Source organism: Neofelis nebulosa, chromosome 4 (genome assembly GCF_028018385.1).
Source record: "Neofelis nebulosa isolate mNeoNeb1 chromosome 4, mNeoNeb1.pri, whole genome shotgun sequence".
In the NCBI taxonomy this organism is placed as follows: Eukaryota; Metazoa; Chordata; class Mammalia; order Carnivora; family Felidae; genus Neofelis; species Neofelis nebulosa.
This window is the reverse complement of record NC_080785.1, coordinates 68,111,111-68,132,005: the sequence shown is the minus strand read 5'-3', so window position 1 is coordinate 68,132,005 and position 20,895 is coordinate 68,111,111. Positions and strand designations below refer to the sequence as shown.

General features: G+C 35.3%; 1 protein-coding gene across 1 annotated transcript in view; it reads left to right on the top strand.

Annotated features, from left to right (window-relative positions):
- GLCCI1 (glucocorticoid induced 1) overlaps window positions 1–20,895 on the top strand; it is a 106,414-nt gene that overhangs the window by 20,411 nt on the left and 65,108 nt on the right. The window contains exon 2 of the mRNA XM_058728698.1: window positions 12,611–12,762. Coding sequence (XP_058584681.1) covers window positions 12,611–12,762 — 152 coding nt within the window. The remainder of the gene's footprint in view (window positions 1–12,610; window positions 12,763–20,895) is intronic.

Here is a 20,895-nt window from a genome sequence, read left to right as displayed (position 1 = left end):
GATACTCCTTGAGTTCTCCATACTTTAACAAGAATTCAGCTATAGTTTTTATCTGTGCCTTTAAAGGTCACTTTAGCTTTATTAAAGTGTGTTGGATGTAGGCTGTTGTGGACAATTTTCTCTGGATATATGTATGTACTTTCAATATATAGTTTCAAGTTATCTTTCATTTTAGAGTTTTTTAGTATTTTTTGTTTTGTTGTTTTGGTCTCCTTCAAAGATTCCTATTAAACATATGTTGGACCTCATCTTGCTTATGGTACATATTAATCATTTTCTCTTGAAATCTTTTGATCTCTTCCTTTTTTTAAAAATTATAAAATGTGTTTTATGTTTCATGTAATTTCTGTTAAGGCATTGCCCATTGTATTTTTTGTAATTTAGTCTTCATTCCTGAAACAAGTTTTTCTTATGTTTCTAAGTCTTTCCTGAGTTTGGTCACTTTTCTTTTCATATCTTCCTTGCCCTCAAACACATCACTTCTGAATTTTTCTAATCCTGAGGTTTTTCATTGCTTCTATCATTTAAAAAAGACTTTTAGCTTGTTTTGAGCTATTAGGTTGCAATTTTCATCCTACATGGTCATGTGTTTCTTTCTTGCTTTCATTATCGTAGGTCGTTATTTATTGTTTGTGCCCTATTTTCCCTCATAGTGTAATTGTGTGGGTTTGGGGTGCCTGAGTGGTTCAGTCAGTTAAATGTCCGACTCTGAGCGTTTCGGCTCAGGTCGTGATCTCACAGTTTCATGGGTTCTAGCCCCTCATCGGGCTCTGTGCTGACAGTGTGGAGCCTGCTTGAGATTCTCTCTCTGCCCCTCCCCCACTCATGCTCTGTCTCTTTCAAAAATAACTTAAAAAATAATTATGTGGGATTTATTTGCTCTTCTCTTGCTCACATTTTAGGTGAAATGAATTTTACTGTGTTTTTAGAAGGGGGACATCATTCAGGTAGAGCTTTTCTAGCTTAAGAACTCTAGTATTCTCACTTCTTTTGTTTTTATAAAATGACTTAAAATCTCTTGATTTTGTTATTCTCCTTGACTACCTTCCCCAACTTATCTGAACTTTCTGTTTGCTTTGCTTGTATTGTCCCTGTTATGTTCAGTTTTGATTGGACTCCCAGTAATTTCTCTTCATTGTTGGACTCTGTATTGGAAGCAGTTTTGTTAAGTTTGAGACTAGCCATATAGTTCCACTACTTCAGACTTTATTCACTTGGTGTCCTCTTGCACTCCTGTAGAACCCCCTTCCAATTTTGGCTACTGTTCTCAGATTTGTCCTTTCCATTTACCCAATAGTGATTGGTTTTCTTTTGTTCTCAGGATTGTCAGAAGCCCACATACTTTCCTTCTGCTGCCTCTCAGACAGATGTTCAAAACATGATGGTCTTAATTTCTGAATCTTTGTCCCTATTCACTTAGATTTGAAGTTTTTGTGGGGCCGTTTTGTGACATTGTTATGTTGCAGGTGCTTTCCCTCGGTCTTTGGTTTGACTAGTTTCTTTGCTTTCTTGTCACAGGGAGTTGTAAAATCTTTTCCTACTTTTGCAGTTTTTTGATAAAAGATTTCTTTTTTTTTTTTTTTTTTTTTAAGTTTCTTTATTTTGAGAGACAGAACACAAGTCGGGGTGGGACAGAGAGAGAGGGAGAGAGAGAATCCCAAACAGGCTTCACACTGAGCGTGGAGCCAGACGCAGGGCTCAAACTCAAGAACTGTGAGATCTAACCTGGCTGAAACCAAGAGTCAGATACTAAACCGATTGAGCCACCCAGGTGCCCCTTGACAAAACTTTTATATGAAGAACTGTCTTGAATATTGACTTATTGCTCTACTTAATAGACACAAAATGCTACATATATTAGAAACCTGCCATAGTGCTAAAATAAAAAATAAGAGGTTAGTATTATGAAGTGAAACTGTACTCTGGAGGGTAACAGAGAGGGCATGTGTGTGTGTGTGAGAGAGAGAGAGAGGGGGAGGGAGAGAGAATTACTATATGTATGGACATATATTCCAAACAAAAACAGCTGAAAAAAATATTAGTATCCTTTTCTAGATGAGTGAATTATTTTCTATTTTTTCCTTATTAAAAGGTAAATTTTGAGGAAAAATGCTATATATCACAATTTGGGTGAAGTTGTTTCCTACTTTAAAAATCAGTGAGTTCATCAGTAAAACTGGTTGTCACACTGTAGTCAAGATATGACCCATTCTGTAGCCTTTTTGTTTTTCTTTTTTTTTTCCACATTATAAAATTTATTTTACTTTTTCTCTTTTATTCCCCAAGTTTTTATTTAAATTCCAGGTAAACAATGTCCTATTAATTTCAGGCGTGTAATTTACTGATTCATCACTTACAACACTCAGTGCTCATCCAAAAAAAAAAAAGAAAAGGGTGGGGGGAGAGAGAGAGAGACAGAGACAGAGACATATAGACAGATGGACAAACCAGGAAACAGACCCTTAACTACAGAGAAAAAAACTAAGGGTTTCTGGAAGGGGTGTGGGTGAGAGGGTGGGTTAAGCGGGTGATAGGTATTAAAGAGGGCACTTGTTTGTTTTTCTTTTTAAATTGGGATATAATAGTGAATCTACCTCATTTGGTTAAAAATTTTCCAAGTTCTACCAGTGCTTTAACTGGAAGTTAGCTCTTTAAAACAAAATATTGTGGAATATTCTGTCTCCTGATTAGAGAATACTTGCTTTCTTTTCAATTACAATATTACTTTCATCTTTGACCATCTTATTTTGGTTCTTTTATAGTTGCTAATACTTGATGATTATTTCTTTAATGTCTCAGCCCATTAGTCATAATGGATTTAGATGTTTGGAATCTCTGTGAATTGAATTCATTGGAAGTTCATAAAGCTTATGAACCTTCTACTAATTATGACTTCACCAAGGTTCTTTAAAAGACTATTATTTTGCTACCAGAAAAAAAAAATGCATTAAAATTTTTTTTAGCATCTTCTCTACCACATATGTAATTTCTTTGTAGATGTATTCCAAATGTCAAGAGCCCCATCTTACTTTGTTGCGTGTTCTTCCACTGCATGTCACCGGGCTTTATGGCTATCTTAGTGAAATTTTCTCTAAAACAAAAGATACAAAAAGATCTTCTCTTGGGCTTTTTTTGAAAACAAGCTTGAAGGCTTTCCTTATCTCATCTTAGGTGCCATTTCACACAAATTTGAGTGAGCTGTAACCCATAAGATCATTCCTAAATGGCTGCATGACTACATTTTTTTAAATTGTTTTCTTGACAAATCTCAGGTTACAGGCTGTGTCAGGCTCAGTTTGGTTAGAAGCATGTTTGTTTCTCTTGTCAACTTCTTGATTGGTTCCTTTCCAGATTTCTGCAGGGCTGCCATATGGTCATTTCTGCATGTTTTCTAGATTGCCTCTGTGGCAGGATTCCAGGTATGCTTGATTAGTGTTTCAGAATCTACTCACACTAAGAGGGCTTCAATTTTTGCCCTTTAGTTTGATTTCAGCTAGCATGTTCAGATCTAGTGTCCTTCCTGTCTCTTATCTGAAGTTCATTTTATTTTGATGATTTTGTTTTATATGGCCTATGTGTTTTTGTGTTCTTAGATATCAAGGAAGAAAGACCTATAAAGGCCATTAGTAAAGTGCCTGGACTATGTTGACTTTGGAAAACCGAATCTAGTAATAATTCTACTAGGTGACCGATATTAACGTACTTTAGATTGGCTAGAAAAGTATACCAGTCTCCCTTTACATTTGTTAATTCTTGTTTATACACTTGAAAAAAACTTTGGCAATTTATTTTGGAAATCATTCTTTATACTTGTCAGGTAAGGAGACTCTTACTCAATGTTGCTGGTGATGTTAAAGAAAAAAGTATGAGACTTGTTAAAGAAAGGTAAGACAAACTTTATTCAGGGAGACTGTTGTAATATGTGTAGGGACCACTGCAATGGAGTTTTGGAGTGAGGAAGAGAGATTGGGCTCAAACTCTGAATACAGCAAAGAATAGTGGGGATTTCTAGCCAAGGAGCAGGGTGAGTGTTAGTGGATGGAAAATTACTAAGAAGGAAACATTGGGATAAGGGAGGATTCTGGCTAAACAGACATCACAGGGTTATTGTCGAAGGCAGTCTAGGGTGATCAGATATCACATGGGGGTGATGGAGGATGAGGAACTTGATCAGATATCAAGAGTGATCAAATATTGAGGGTAGGGATTCTTGCTAAAATTGGACAGTGCAGAGACAAACATGGAAGCCCAAAAGTTAGGGCCTAGTTGAGAAGAGTTCAGAGGAGCCTGACTAAAGTTTGGCCAAGGAGAAAATCTTTGTCAGTGATAATAATTTAAAACTATGGCTCTCGAGGAAGAGCTCTCACTACAGAAATACTGAAGCAAATCCCTGATAACAAATAGGCCTTTAGCAAAATTATTTTTAACCTGAGTGAGCCAGTGGGGTGAATATTTCCAACCTGTATTTATTTATAGTGGTTCTTGATCTCCACTAGATTAGGAACTGTATCATTTCAAGTTGAAGTTGAAGAAAGGTAATTTAATGTCTTCAATCTTGGCTTAGTGAACTTGTTTTGATTTTCAATGATGAAGATTGAAATTATAATATGAATGAATGAAGTTAGACGTCATGAAAAGCTCACTGATTTTCTGTAAAGATAAATGTTGTTTAATAAACTCAGGCTTAAATGCTGTAGTCAAATTAATTATTAAAATTTAAATTTCACTTTACCTATATATTTGATTTAATTTTGCTCTGGCACTTTCATTTTATAAGGGAACCTACTTAATCTATTTTTTTCAGACTTCCTCATGTGTTTGAGGAAGTAAATTTTTTTGTACTTCACTTTTATTTGCATGCACAATACCCTGTTTGGACAGGAAGATCTCTGTCCAAAGGAAGCTATATTGAACTTTGTTATCTCATCTTTTTGGTGTGCCTAAGCATTCTGCCTAGAGTTTTCTGTATTAAAATGTGAAGTTTCCTATGTCATGGCTAGCCTCAAATTAGAAAGTAACCTTTTAAAGGAGATGATGAGTATTAAATTTATTAAATTCTAGAAGTTTAGCTGCTAGGAGCAGATTTCAAAGAGTTGGTTGACTTTGCAGCAGGATATTTCCTTAGGTATATGTAGTCAAACTTCCAGTGCCTTTAAATGGGAGTAAATTATTGTCATAGCAGGTTTTTATTTTTGAGTATCTACAGTTCCAAAGGATCTGGTCCCAGTCCTTCAGACATAGCTTCTTAAGCTTTTAATAGCATTAAGAGTCACCTGGGATGTTTACTGAAAATTCAGATTTCTTGATCCCTCTCCTCTACCAAAGAGTCTCACATGGTTGATAAGAAAACAGGCACAAAACTGAGCATATTTAACAAAAGTCTTAGACTTTGAGAAACACTGCTTTAGGACCTCAGTGTTTTCCAAACCTTATGAAGCATCTGAATCAGTCTGGTTTGGTTTAAAAATGTGTTGATACCTGGTTCCCCTGTATAATTTCTTAATTAGAATCTCTTGGAGTCTGGCCTGGTAACTTGCGTTTTTAACAAGCTGCCTGGTGATCCTTGTAAGAAAGCCACACAGGATCCCATCCTTGAGTTCCATTGCTTAGTCCACCATTGAATTGCCTGAGAGCCTTGTGTCTTTCTGTTCTAGGATTGCCTAAGATCTCATTTCTAAGTGAAATACTAGAAAGCTGTTTCTTTTACTTCTCAGACATGCCCAGGTGTTAACACTGTAGTGGCAAAAAAGCATTCTCAATTTTTTTTTTTTAAAGCATTCTTTAACATTGTTCTAATCAATAGTAGGTAATTTAAGGCATACACAGACACACACCAACACATTATGTGACTTAATGGCTGTTTTCATTTATTTTTTTTTTTAATTTTTTTTTTTTTAACGTTTATTTATTTTTGAGACAGAGACAGAGCATGAACGGGGAGGGTCAGAGAGAGGGAGACACAGAATCCGAAACAGGCTCCAGGCTCCGAGCTGTCCTCACAGAGCCTGACGCGGGGCTCGAACCCACGGGCCGCGAGGTCATGACCTGAGCCGAAGTTGGCCGCCCAACCGACTGAGCCACCCAGGAGCCCCATTGGCTGTTTTCATTTCTAATGTTAGCAAAGTTAGATGATAAACATGATTATTTTTACTACAACTCTGGTAGGATAAAATGTTTTTACACACTTCAGGTGCTTAAATTCAAGACAAAATATTATACATGTTTGTTTTGGTACTATTGGCTAACAATGTAATGTGACATTTTGAAAACTAGTTACAAGTTCTGTGATACAAAGAACTGGAAAAGTGATATTAGTACTTAGTTGTCTTAAGCATTTTGCTCAATTGAATGGCTGGAAGATGCTTTACAATGGTAATCAGTGATGGATTTTGAATAAAGAAGCAGTTCATTCTGGTGGCGTTATAATGGCTAAGTTTCATGGAATTTTAGGCATTACACAATAGTTGAAGGAGTAATAGCTCTTTTTCAAGAAGTTTTAAATAAATTGTTAAATGCTTTCTTTAAGTTTGGATGTGCTTCATGTAATCACGAAGTGTAGATGGAAAGCTTTGGCTAATAATCATTAATTGAGAGCTAAACACAGTTACTTTTGTAGTAGGGTGAACATAGTATGAAATAGGTTGGAGTGTGTTAATGGTCCAAGAAAAAATATGAGTACTTTTTTATTTGTGTTGGTTTGCATTCTGTATGGCTACATTATGGCACTCAAAAATACTGTATCATCTTTGTCACCTGGTAAGGTTAGTTTGGAAGATGTGGTTGGTGACTTGTTTCATATTATTCTAGGAGCTATAGTTCTTTAAGTTTCCAATATTCAGTAACTTTTTTTTTCTTTTTTAGCTTGCAGAAGTTGTATTTAACTTTATTTTCCACTGCAGGTTAGCTTCTTAAGGCATGAGATTTCCAAACTGACTAGTCAGTCTTCAATCACTGCCACTGAAGTAAACATTGTTGGGAACAAATTAATTAATTTAACATCATACTGCATTGCTCTGGCAGTTAGATATCAGGCATGTTTTAACTGTTTTGAACAGTGCTAGTTTGCTATTCAAATTCAGGGTTATCTAATACGTAGCTTCATGCGTTTAAGCCTATTTTATTATTATTACTCTAAAGTTGAATTTCCAGTTGGTTGTTAGAGAGCAAGAAGTATTTTGTATAGTTCTCAGTAGGTACTCAGGAGACCCAGGCCTACCAACTGCTGTTGCCATGTGGCTTCCTATTCAAGGAGGTGAAGAGGGGCAGGAAAGAACAACGTTTAGATGAATGTAATGAGGACGACTTGTTATAGACTGTTGCTATCAACAGTCATTTTCTGATTCTAATAGAATGATAGTACTGGAAATAGGTGTGATTTTTTTTTTTTTTTTTTTTTTCCTAACCATCGTATTTTTTTGCTGGAGTTAGTTGTGTTTTACCCTCAACTATTTAAGTAAGGGTATTAGCAGCAGGACTGGCAAAGTAGCATGGCAAAGACTCTTACTACTCCTTTTGTGTAGTTGGAGAGCAGCATTCTTAATATCTGCTGCCTAATTTTTTTTTTTTTTTTTTTTTGCTTTCTTTCCCTTGCTCTCCTTTGGTGTGCTTTTACCATACATATACTGCTTTATATTATAGTTTAATTATATGTATCATGTCTACCCCTAACCATGATATAAACTCCTTGAAGAGAATCTGAAACTTGTTTTGCAATTTCCCTTGGTACATGTAACAGTGCTTTCCATATGGCAGACGTTTAGCAAGTTTTATTTAGTAATAATGATTACCTGGTTTCACCACTTATGAAGGTACTGTTTTCCTGATGCCTGTTTTTTTCCTTAAGTAATGATACTAAGTATTTATTTAATTGATTTTCTTTCATACCTTACATAAATATAATTGAATATTTATTTTAGCAATTCTATTAAGTTAAACTCTTATAAATTAATTCAAAGACTGACTCTACTAATGTATGTTTCTAGCTCATAGGGTGTCCTCTTGGTCTACTTGAATTGAGGTAATTTTGTAATAATTAGAGAAATAATTGTGATCACTCAATTCAAAACCACATATTCTAATCACAGCTGTAACCATGACATAGACAATTTATTGTATTGAACATATAAGTAATGCAAAGCCAGTGTTGATTTTCCATATTGCACTGGATTGTAAAACCTGAGTTGATAGGAGATAATACCATGAATTAAATAAATAAAAATTGGTGAGCATCGAGGCTTAGATGTTGAGGCAGTTAAAAACTAATTCATTTCCAGGGCACTTGGGTGGCTCAGTCATTTAAGCATCCAGCACTTGATTTTGGCTCAGGTCATCATCTCATGGTTTGTGGGATCGAGCCCCATGTTGGGCTCTGGGCTGACTGTGCAGAACCTGCTTGGGATTCTCTCTCTCCCTCTCTCTCTCCCTCTCCCTCCCTCTCTGTGTGCTTGTGTGAGCTCTCTCTCTGTCCTCTCTCAGATAAATTTGAAAATTTATAATATATATATATATATATATATATATATATATATGCTAATTGCCATGATAATTTGGATAATGGTAACAAGTCATCTTGTTGAAATAGAATTACATCGGGGCGCCTGGGTGGCTCAGTCGGTTGAGCGGCCGACTTCGGCTCAGGTCATGATCTCGCGGTCCGTGAGTTCGAGCCCTGCCTCGGGCTCTGTGCTGACAGCTCAGAGCCTGGAGCCTACTTCAGATTCTGTGTCTCCCCCTCTCTCTGACCCTCCCCGTTCATGCTCTGTCTCTCTCTGTCTCAAAAATAAATAAACGTTAAAAAAAAAATTAAAAAAAAAAAAGAAATAGAATTACATTGTTTTTAACAAACCTTTTGTTAAGTCTAGGGCTTTAGTGATATTTGATAGATTCAGTTATTATGGCTAATCATATCCTGGAAGAGTACTGTCCTTGCCAATTTTCAAACCTAATCTGATTTTTACACTTGAAATAATTTGGAAATTAATAATTCCCTATCTTTTAAATTTTCCTGGTTGTGAGCACTGGTGAGAATCTTTATTTTAAAGAGTGTTTGGGAGTACCTGGGTGGCTCAGTCATTTGAGCACCCAACTCTTGATTTTGGCTCAGGTCATGATCTCATGGTTTGTGAGATCTCTGCTGACAGCACAGAGCCTACTTGGGATCCTCTCTCTTCCTCTCTCTCTTTCCCTCCCCCCCCCCCCAATAAATAAACAAACATAAAAAAATAAAGAATATGTTTGAAATAGGACCTATCAAGAATATATGCCTCATATACTTTAATTTTTTTTTTAAATGATGATTGGTAGAATGAATTTTGTAACAAGATATAGACACTGCGTTGTCCTAACTTGTTTCCTCTTTTTAAGGCAGATCTTTTTGTTTGTTTTGGTGGTGGTAATGTCTGGTGCTTGTCTACACATTCTGAACATCATTAAGCAGTAGGATAATCTTGTAAAATTAGAGCTAAGTGGCCAATCTGTACAATGAGACTAGCACCCAGTTTCAGGTCCATTAAAGTAATAAGGCCATCTTTTGAGATACAGGAAAACATCATAACGTCTGTTTTTTTTCACACATGTGTATTTTTATTTTTCTTTCATATCATGTGTTTGTTTTATCAGTTTTATAATGCTTAACGTATTAGTAATATAGTACATATCCCATTTATAAATGAATAACTACAGATGTTGTTCCATGCTTACCTATAAGAGTATTTAGTCAAAATAGCTTGAAGACCGCAGTTCTGACAAAGTCACTAATCCTAGAGAATGGACATTACGTAGAGAGCATGTGATCTTTTCAGAGTGATAGGCAAAGGTCCAGTGATAAAATATATAGCAAGAGTTATTTGATATAGATTGAAATATATAGATCAAGAAGCTCATTTATACCGCTTCTTCATTATAAAACATAAAAATGGTCCCTATGGTTTATTTTCCAAGTTAGGAGGAGTTTTAATAGTTGTAAGTAGTGTATGTATGACATTTTAATAGTTCGGAGCAGTGTAAGTTTAGGCACAAGTTTTCCACATGTAGTGGTTCTTCATTTTCTGGCTACGGCTGACCTTTATGCAGGACTTTTTGTATTTAGTGGTGGACTGCTATAAATGTTGGTTCTTTTTTAAGCGACAATCTTTTTTGTCTCTTGTGTCTCTTGTGTCCCTCTTCCTGGTGGAGGGAATATAAAATAACTTTTAAAAATTTTAAACAAATTGTTATAAATTAGATTATGAGAGACATATTTTCTCCTTTTCCCAAAGTTGTTAAAATTTGTGGGTATTGCTTTTATAGCCAGAAAAAAAATACTTAAAGGAATTAATATAAATAACTTCTAGTACCAAACACGGTCTACATAGGTATTAGTTGTGATGGGGGAGGAGGTAAGAGAGAAGAAAAAAAACAAAACAAAACAGTGAAACAGGACAAGTAGCAAGAAAGCATTACAAATAGGAAGAAGAAAGTTACATGACAAGTTAAATTTACTATAGCAATAATGTAAATGGGATAAAATTATCTTCTACAAGAAGGCTTACTGCAAAGTTTTTTTTCCAAAAAGCTTCGTTATATACTGAGTATAGGACACATGCGTAAACAGATTGATTGAAAGAAATTGAAAATTCAAGAGTAGGGATATCAGGAAAATTATAATAGCAAAAGGGGTCACAATGTGAATGTTTAATTTGACAGAGTTTAAAACGTGATATATGGAACAGATCATAATGGCGAAGTATGTAAGGCATAGTACTGCTATCATGGATCAGTATGTGTCAGTTTACACAGAACTAAAATGTAAATGATAAAAAATGGCAATAAAGAGAATTATTAGATCTCAAAAGAAGTTTAGAAATTTTAGAGTTCTTCTCTAAATTTGTGACAGATCCAGATGATAGTTATATTATTCCTATATTCTGTATTTTTATTTCAGTTGAGGTACCAGACTAATAAAGACCTATATTCTGAAAACAGAAAATATATCTTCTTCATGACTCATGAGATATTTATAAAAACTGGCCATGTTTTTGGTCACAAAGAAAATTTCAGATAATTCCAAAGAGTAGATAGAAATACTAGGTATCCTAGATTCTCTGCCCATGGTGAAATGAAATTAGACTAAGTAATAAAGATGAGGAGGAAATTTGGTAATTTTCTTATCTTTTGTAACATTCTAAGGTTAAAGAAAAAAAAATCAAAACTGCAGTTTTAAGATATGTAAATAATATGATAACACCAAAGTATACAGTGTTTTGTTTTCTGATAAAAAAAACAAAGCAACAAAAAAACCCTGTATATTCTGGCTTCAGGAAGATAGTGGAAGGACAGTATTCAAAACAAATGTTCCTTAATTGTTAATGTGCAAGGCATTTTAGTTCCATGTGAGCTGTAACCCTGGATGAGACTCTGAGCTTTGGAGCTTGTAATTGGATGGATTTTATTATAGAAAGCACGTCAGTGGTAAATTATTGGGGATGTGTATATGGAAAGACTATAATTTCTTTGTTAAGAAACTTAGAGTTCATTATGATCATTTTAATTTTGAAAAGCAGTACTTACAGTACCCAAATGGAAGGAAGTATGTTGTTAGAGTAGATTGACTAAACTGTGTAGAATGTCTGGAGATCTTGCTTCCTTTTTACCTCTGGCTCCTGTTGGCAGTTTTCTTTCATTGGACAATTCTGTTTTATCCCTCTGGGCCAGATTCTTCATACATAAATGAGGAAATTGAATTACAATATGAGGTTCTTTATACATGTTATTTTTGTGTAGCTATGAATAAGTTGATTTAAGTAGTATTGAGCATTGATTCCTTTTCAGTCTGTAGAGACTAAACTTATGTCCTGGTGGGGGAGAAAGACAAACTTACAGTTCCATGCAAGCAGAGGGGGTCACATATATCTGAAACCAAGGGTAGAGATGGAGAAAGAAAAGCCTTGGGGAAGGTTTCACAGAGTTGGTGTGACACCTGAGCTGCTTTTGGAGATAAGAGTTTGTCAGGGGAACAGAAAAGGAGAGGGTTGTCTGCTCAGGAAGTAGTAGAATGTATAGCGGCAGAGAAGGGAGTGTTGTACATTTGGGAAACTGCAGTTAGTCCATTTGGCACTTTGTAGTTAGCATGGATTTATAGTGGAGTAGCAAGACATTAAGCACCGAGGTATATGGGAGCCAAATTGTAAAAAATACAGGCTTTAACTTTAAGATAGTAATTAACCATGGAAGTGTTTTTTGTTTGTTTGTTTGTTTGTTTGTTTTAGTGGTGTTGGGATGTAGCCCAATTGAGATAGATGCAGAGATAGCAGTGAAGAAACTGGCAGTCCAGGGGAGACATGAAGAGTCTTAATTAAAGTAATGGCAGTGAAGATGATGGGTAGATTTTAGAATAGGTCTCTGAATGGGTGAACAAGCATCTGACAGCCCTGGAAATATATGCAAGATTTAATATGTGAATGTATTTTCCTTTGGAGAGGGTCTACAAACTTCATCAGGTCATATATGAAAGAGCTGTTAGGGTAAATATGTATCATAAGGAAACTTGGCAGGGTGACATTCTACAGACTATGAAGTTTAAATTTTACATAATTTATCAGTGACTAATCTAATTTTTTTTCACTTTTTATAGTGGACAGGCCAAAAGCTCAGCAAGTTCGAACCTCTAGTACAATAAGGCGAACCTCTTCTTTGGATACGATAACAGGACCTTATCTCACAGGACAGTGGCCACGGGATCCTCATGTTCATTACCCTTCATGCATGAAAGATAAAGCTACTCAGGTAAAATGAGCAAATCAAAATCAGTTTTATTACCCTGCAGTTCTGTTTTGATCACAATAAAGAAAATGTAATTTCATCAAATTTTTCCAAATTTGAAATATATTCAACCAAAGAAGGAAGCCATTTCTTTTAATAAGCTTTAGACTAATGGTTTATTGTCATTTCGGTTTTAAAAGTTTTAAAATTATTTAAAATTTAATAAAGAGCATATCAGTTTATATTACATGGTTTTTGAGACTTAGAGTTTTAAGAATTGCTTAACAGAAATTAACATAACTAGTAAGTATATTAGAAAATATAAATACTTTTTGAAGAAAGTTTACACAATTTTTGGAAGTAATTTATAAAGTACTAGCACATGGCTAAGGAAATTCATGTTATAGGATTTTGTTTAACTTTTTTTTAATGTTTGCTTATTTTTGAGAGAGAGACAGAGCATGAGCAGGGGAGGGGAAAAGAGAGAGAGGGGGAGACACAGAATCCAAAGCAGGCTCCAGGCTGTGAGCTGTCAGCACAGAGCCCGATACGGGCCTCAAACCCACAAATTAGGAGATCATGACCTGAGCTGAAATCCGATGCTCGACCAACTGAGCCACCCAGGTGTCCCTGTTTGTTTGTTTAAAACCGAAGACTAGAAACCTTGATACCTTGATATCTAAATAGAACGTTTACTGTTTGTCACACTTTTTCTGCTTATGGAAGGTTCCCCAAACTTTTGATTTGAGAAGCTTTTCCTTCCAAGTCAGGGAAAAATATGAAAACATCTTACTTTATGATTTCTGAGTTCTTGACCATTTCTTCATAATAGTCGTCAATCAGCATTTTGAAGAATATTAAAAGTATAAGAGACGGTTGCTGGCCTTAAAGAACTTACAGCATAGTTAGGAAGATAAGATGTAAATTCATGAAAATCAGTAATAGAAGATAGTATATAATTAGATGTTTGATGAATGGAGCATTTAAATGTTAGAGGATTCAAAGGAATGAGAAGATTTGAAGCTTTCTAGGTTAGGGAAATGGAAGTATTTGAGTTTCATGTCTGAAGAAAAAGGGAGGAAATTTGGACATGATCTGTGAGAATCTTCTCAGTGCTTATAATTTTCTCAGAGAAGCTTGAAACCATGAAATTAGCTTCTTTATTATCCATCTTATCAGTTTTGTCTTCGCAATATAGTCTTTTGCTTTCCATTCTTTGCTTTATGAGGAAAAGGATCAGTTTGATGTGGTAGACAATGGGCTTCTCAAGTAGAAATAACTAGCAGAACTCAGAGATGTGGGTCTGGACACTTAGAATTGGACACAGATAATTCAAGACCATCTTTTTGGAAGAGTAGGGTTCACAAGTGTGATAAAGTGTAGACATGGTATATAAAGAAAGAAGATCAAGAGACCAAGGACTTCATCTTTGGAAATCCACACAGGGAAAGAGAAAAAACTAATATATTTACCTGGAAGCAACAAGAAGAGGAGGGGATTAACATTTGCTGACTGTAGATCATGTGCTGCATTTCTTACATCCCGAGTTTCATTTAGTTCTCACAAGAACAATGTAAGATGACACAGATGGGGAAGCAGAGACTCTGAGAAGCTAAGGGACTTACTCAGGATCATAAAGGTAGGAAGTGTTGGAGCCAGGCGTCGAATATAGATTAATTCGTCAGTCATTCTGAGCTTCAGTTTTATGGTGCTGTTAGAATAAATGGAATAGTGTGTTTGTGTGTTTCACCTAGTGGAGTAACTGGCACGGTATTTAAAGATGGCAGCTTTTCTTTTTAGGTTTTAAAAAATCCTACTTTTTATTGAGTATATGCTTTATGCAGACGGTATCTGGAAACAGAGGAGCCAGGTAAAGAGGAAAAGCTAAGAGAAGAACTGCAGTAGTCTAGCCTTAGGAGCCAAAGGGAAAGATGTTCTAAGGAAGAATTGTTAACACCATCAGGTGCCAAAGAGAGAGGTCATGGAGAATAAGGACTAAAGTTAAGGATTAGGGGCACATTATCTTGGAGAGTTTAGTATTGAAGTTATAGAGGAGGAAACTCATATTCCAGAATTAAGAAGAAAACTAGATGGAGATAGAAAAGAGGGCTCTGGGTATGCTTCTTAAGCTTGTCTGTTTCTTTATCTGTGTGACAAGGTTAGTGAAACCTAACTCATGATAATGTTATGTAAGTATACATGACAATATATGAAAGTGAATGTCAGTACCCATGGTAGGTTATTAGTAGTGGATACAGATAGGCCCATTTGCAACATTTGCATGGTTTGGAGCAAATATAAATGAAGACCCACATACCATATGTGTATAACAAACTGTTATATAAGATATATTTTGTCCTTCCACTTTGGCAAATAAACCTTCACATGGATCTTGAACGTCAAGTTGGAACTAAGAAATCCTGGATTCTTCAGACCTACATGCCAGGATGTGTCTGCATGCTCTGATCCCACCCCGTCTTCTGAGCCTAAACTCATATCTCTTCCTACCCTACACACCATTCTATTCTCTGAGAGGGGGCTTCACACATATGTTTCAATGCCCCAGTTCTCACATCCATGCTTTGTTCGTACTCCTTCAGGAAGTGGGACCCAGGGAATAGTTTCTTTCACAACTTAGAAACCAGGCTGCTCTGTTGAGGCAAGGAATTCCTGGGTCTAGGTTACCCAGAGCTTAGTCCGTGGTAGAGGTGTGGGCTCATGGTGTGTATGTCCTTTTGGACCCATGATCTCTTCACCTTTGGGGAGGGGTGTGGGTAGAAGACGGCCAGAGTAGTTCTTCCTAAAACTCGAGGTCCAGGACAGAGGTCTGACTGGGTCTCTATGTAGGTCATTTATTTGAGAAACAACATTGAAAGGAAGGTAAAACATAGGCCTCACTTTACAGATGAGATACTGAGGCATGGGGAAGTTAAGTAATTTGTACTTGGTTATATAGCTAATAAAAATAAAGAAATTTGAACTCAGATTTGGCTGATTCCAAAGCTTTTGCTTTTTCTTCAGTTCTCCACTGTTTCTCATAGTAACCCCTGAAGCATATAGACTTAACCCAGTGTTTACTTTAGAAGCATAAGAAATGGTCTTGCCCCCAAGCCTCTGTTGGTTTAATTGAAGGTACAAGAGATGAACATGTGAGATGTTTTTTGTTTTTGTTTTTATTTTTTTATTGTCATATCCATTCTTTCTGGATTAACTCTTGAACTCTGAGCGATGCAAATAGAAGATTTTGTTTATTTAGGGTAAGTTAGTGGAGAGAAGGTGGTACAGTCGCTTGCTACAGATATTGCTATCTAGGCTGTCTGGTTTTGGTGGAGGGTGTCTCTAGGATTTTTTTCTTTCACATTTCCATATTTCAACTACCTTAATTATTGAGGGTTAGGAATAAAATTCTCAATATTTAATATAGTTACACATTGGGCCTTTTCAAAAGTGTAGCATAGTGTTGTGAAAATCACTGTAGACTTTGGAGATGCATCATGTGTTCAAATTAAGGCCCAGTATGAGAGAACCTTGTGGGATGATGGAAGATTTGTATATCTTGATAGAGGTTTTGGTTATATGAGTGAATGCATTTTTCAGAACTTACACAAGTATACATTTGTGTGTTTTACCATAGAACTTTAAAAATATAGAGCCTAAACAAATATTGAACTCTAATCAGATGTTCAGGAGTGAAATGTACTGCTGTCTGCAGCTTACTTTGAAATGAATCAAAAATAAGATCAGTTGATGGATAGGTAGATATATGAAGCAAATATAGCAAAATGTTACACAGAGAATCTAAATGTTGGCTTTTTTAGTGCTCACGAGGCAGTTATTTTCAGTAAACTTTAAGTTTGAGTATTTTAAAATGTTGGGAGAATAATCATGGCCACTGAATTAACCGTTGTGTGGTCCAAACTTCAGTTTCCTTTTCTATAAATTGAAATAGCAGACCAAATTTGCAGAATCACGTATTTACACTGAGGACTGAAAGAGACCACTTCACATATTTAAGGCTAATGAGGAAATGGATCATTGCCAGCTTATTAGAATAGTCTGTGTAGCTTAATAGAAATAAAAACTAAAAACCTTTTGTGGAATTTAATATTACTTTAATATATCAGCCTTGCAGATACAACCCTTTTTTAAACAAAAATTTATTACCAACTCCCAAAATTGAACCTACAGTTAAAGTTACAGTAATCAGTAGTATATTCTCAGTTTTTACCATGTTATCTAAAGCTTCATCTCAGACGGATTTACAATTCTGAGTGTGAGCATGTTTTTAAATGAGAAAGTAGTACATACACTTTCCATAAAGGGTTCAAACAATAAAAACAGTATAGAGCAATAATAAAGCATGTTTCTTCTGAGTTCCCAAGTATGGTAGCAAATATACACATTCTCTTCACAAATATACACATTTTCTCTCCATGGCACATTGTAGGATTTTACTTCTCTGCCCACTTAACGTTAAGTTTGGCCATGAAACTTATTATAGGAAGAGGCTGGAAGAGACCTGGCGTACTAAAACCAGACAAGGCCACCACAAAAAAAGAAAATTATAAGGTCGTATCCCTGATTAATTTAGATGCAAAACACCTCAACAAAATATTAACAAACCTAATTCAATAGTACATTAAAAGGATCATACACCATGATCAGTGGGATTTATTCCAGGAAGCAAGGTTGGTTCAACATTTGCAAAATTGTTCGTGTGATACATCACATTAACAAAATGAAGGATAAAAATGATATGATCATCTCAATAGATGCAGAAAAAGCATTGGTCAGAATTCAGCGTTCATCTGTGAAAAAAACTTTCAACTAAGCGAGTATAGAGAGAATGTATCTCAACATAATAAAGGCCATGTGTGACAAGCCCATAACTAACATCATACTCAATGGTGAAAAACTGAAAGCTTTTTCTCTAACATCAGGAACAAGATAAACATGCCCACTCTCACCACTTTTATTCAACATATATTGGACATCTTAGTTAGCCACAGCAGTAAGGCAATAAGAAATAAAGAAAATAGAGAAATAAAAAAGAAATAAAAGGCTTCCACATTGGAGAGGAAGAAGTAAAACTGTCACTATTTGCAGATGACATGATGCTCTATACAGAAGACACTGAAAACTTGGTCAGAAGGCTGATAGAACTAATGAATTCAGTATGAAGTTGCATGATACAAGATCAACATACAGAAATCTGTTGTGTTTCTTTACACTAATATATCAGAAAGAGATACTAAGAAAGTCCCATTTAAAATTGCATCAGGGGCGTCTGGGTGGCTCAGTCGGTTAAGTGTCCAACTTCGGCTCAGGTCATGATCTTGGGGTCCATGAGTGTGAGCTCCATGTTGGGCTCTGTGCTGACAGCTCAGAGCCTGGAGCGTGCTTCAGATTCTGTGTCTCTCTCTCTCTGCCCCTCCCCAGCTTACACTGTGTGTGTGTGTGTGTCTCAAAAATAAACATTAAAATTGCATCAAAAAGAATAAAATACCTAGGAAATAATTTAACCAAGGAGGTAAAAAACTGGCACATGAAAACTATATAAGATATTGACTAAAGAAACTGAAGAAGATACAAACAAATAGAAATATATTCCATGCTCATGTATTGGAAGAATTAATATTGTTAAAATGTTCATGCTACCCCAAGTAATCTACAGATTCAGTATAATCCCTGTCAAAATTCCAATGACATTTTTCACAGAAACAAAACAAATAATCCTAAAATTTGTATTGAACCACAAAAGACCCTGAATAGCCAAAGCATCTTGATAACAAGAAAGCTTGAGACATCATACTCTGATTTAAAACTATATTACAAAGCTATAGTAATCGAAACAGTATGGTATTGGTGTAAAAACAAACACATAGGTCAATGGAACAGAATAGAGAGCCAAGAAATAAACCCATGCATATATGGTCAATTAGTTTATCACAAAGGAGCAAGGAATATACAGTTGAGAAGGGACAAGTCTTTTCAATAAATGATGCTGGCAAAACAGGACCACTATCATACACCATACACAAAATTTAATTCGAAATGGATCAGCGACTTGAATGTAAGACCTGAAACCATAAAAATTCTAGAAAAAAACCTAGGTGGTAAGCTCCTTTATGTGGGTCTTGGTGATGATTTTTCGTATTTGACATTAAAAGCAAAGGCAACAAAAGAAAAAGTAAATAAGTAGGGGTACATCAGACTAAAAAACTTCTGCACAGCAAAGGAAACAATAAAATGAAAAGGCCTCCTACTAAATAGAAAATATTTGCAAATTATATCCAGAATATCAAAGAAGTGCTATAGCTCAATAGCAAAAGAACAAACAATCCAATTAAAAAATGGACAGAAGATCTGAATCCACATGTTTCCAGAGAAGATATTTAGATGGCCAGAAGGAAAATGAAAAGATGCTCAGCATCACTAATGATCAGGGAAATGTAATCAAAACCACAGTGAGATAGCACCTCATATTTATACAAATAACTGTTATCAAAAAAACCAGAGTTAGCCAGGATGGGGAAAAAAGTAAATAATTGTGCATTGCTGGTGAGAAAGTAGATTGTTGCAGCCACCATGGAAGACGGTATGGAGTTTCTTCAAAAAATTAAAAATAGAATTACCACATGATCCAGTAATTCCACTTCTGGGTATTTATCCAAAGAAGACAAAAACACTAACCCAAAAAGATACATGTACCCCCATGTTCATTAGAGCATTATTTACAATAACTGAGGTATGAAAGCAGCCTAAGTGTTCACCAACAGATGAGTAGATAAAGAAGTTATGGTATGTGTATGCAATGGAATATTATTCAGCCATAAAAACATGAAATCCAGCCATTTACAGCAACATAAATTGACCTTGAAGACATTTTACTTCAGTGAAATAAATCAAAGACAAATATGATCAAATAAGATCTCACTTACATGTGGAATCTTAAGAAAAATAAGCTCATAGGTAACAAAGAATAGATTGATGGTTGCTGGGAGTTAGGGGGTGGGCTAAATGGGTGAAGGGAGTCAAAAGGTACAAACTTCTAATTATAAAATAAATAATTTGTCTAGGGATGTAATGTATAGCATGGCAACTGTAGCTAATAATCTTGTATGGCGTATTTAAAATTTGCCAGGAGGGGTGTCTGGGTGGCTCAGTCAAACATCTGACTTTGGCCCTGGTCATGATCTCACGGTTTGTGAGTTCTAGCCTTGCATTGGGCTCTGTACTGACAGCTCAGAGCCTGGAACCTGCTTTGGAATCTGTGCCCCATCTCCTTTGCCCCTCCCCTGCGTGTGCATTTAGTTTCTCTCAAAAATGAATAAACATTAAAAAAAAGTTGCCAAGAAAGAAAATCTTAAAAGTTCTCATTACAAGAAAAAATTTCCATAATTATGAGTAGTAACAATGTTATCTAGACTTACTGTGGTGATCATTTCACAGTGTATACAAGTACTGAATTATTAGGTTGTACACCTTAAGCTAATATAATACTGTATGTCAGATCTCAATAAACTTAAAAACAGAGCTGGTGCTTTTCACTCTGACAAGAGCAGCATCAAGCATAATTATTTTACTAATTGTTTTTCTTCTTAAATCAGAAGTGATTTTTTCAGATGTGAAATACCATTCATCATTGAAATGAATATGTTGTTTTGACTCAACCTATAATATAGTGAATTTCTTTAATAGATTACTTAATAATTGGTCATGATTACATTTCTGGAATAAATGCTATGTATGGAATTCTCTTTTAAAAATAATACAGTGGCAAATAAAGCATTTGTTAATATTGTATTTGTTTCAAAATTCAGAAATGGGGTCTGAAATTTTTTTCTTTTTCATAATGTAATCCTTAGTGTTATACTCGCTTCATGAAAAGATTTTGTAAGATTTCCTTCCTTTGTGCTCTGGAACAATGGTGAAAATATCATCCCAATTACCTGTTACTTGGGTCTGAAAAAATTTTACCTATGAAGCTAACTAGACTAGTATGTTTTTAGATGGTAACTCTTTTAGTAAAATCTTAATTTTTTTCCAGTGGTTCTTGGTTTTAGTTTCTATTTCTTTTGTTTGGTATTTTCATTTGAATATAATCCATTTCATCCCACTTTTCAAGTGTATTTGCATAGTTGCACAAAATATTCT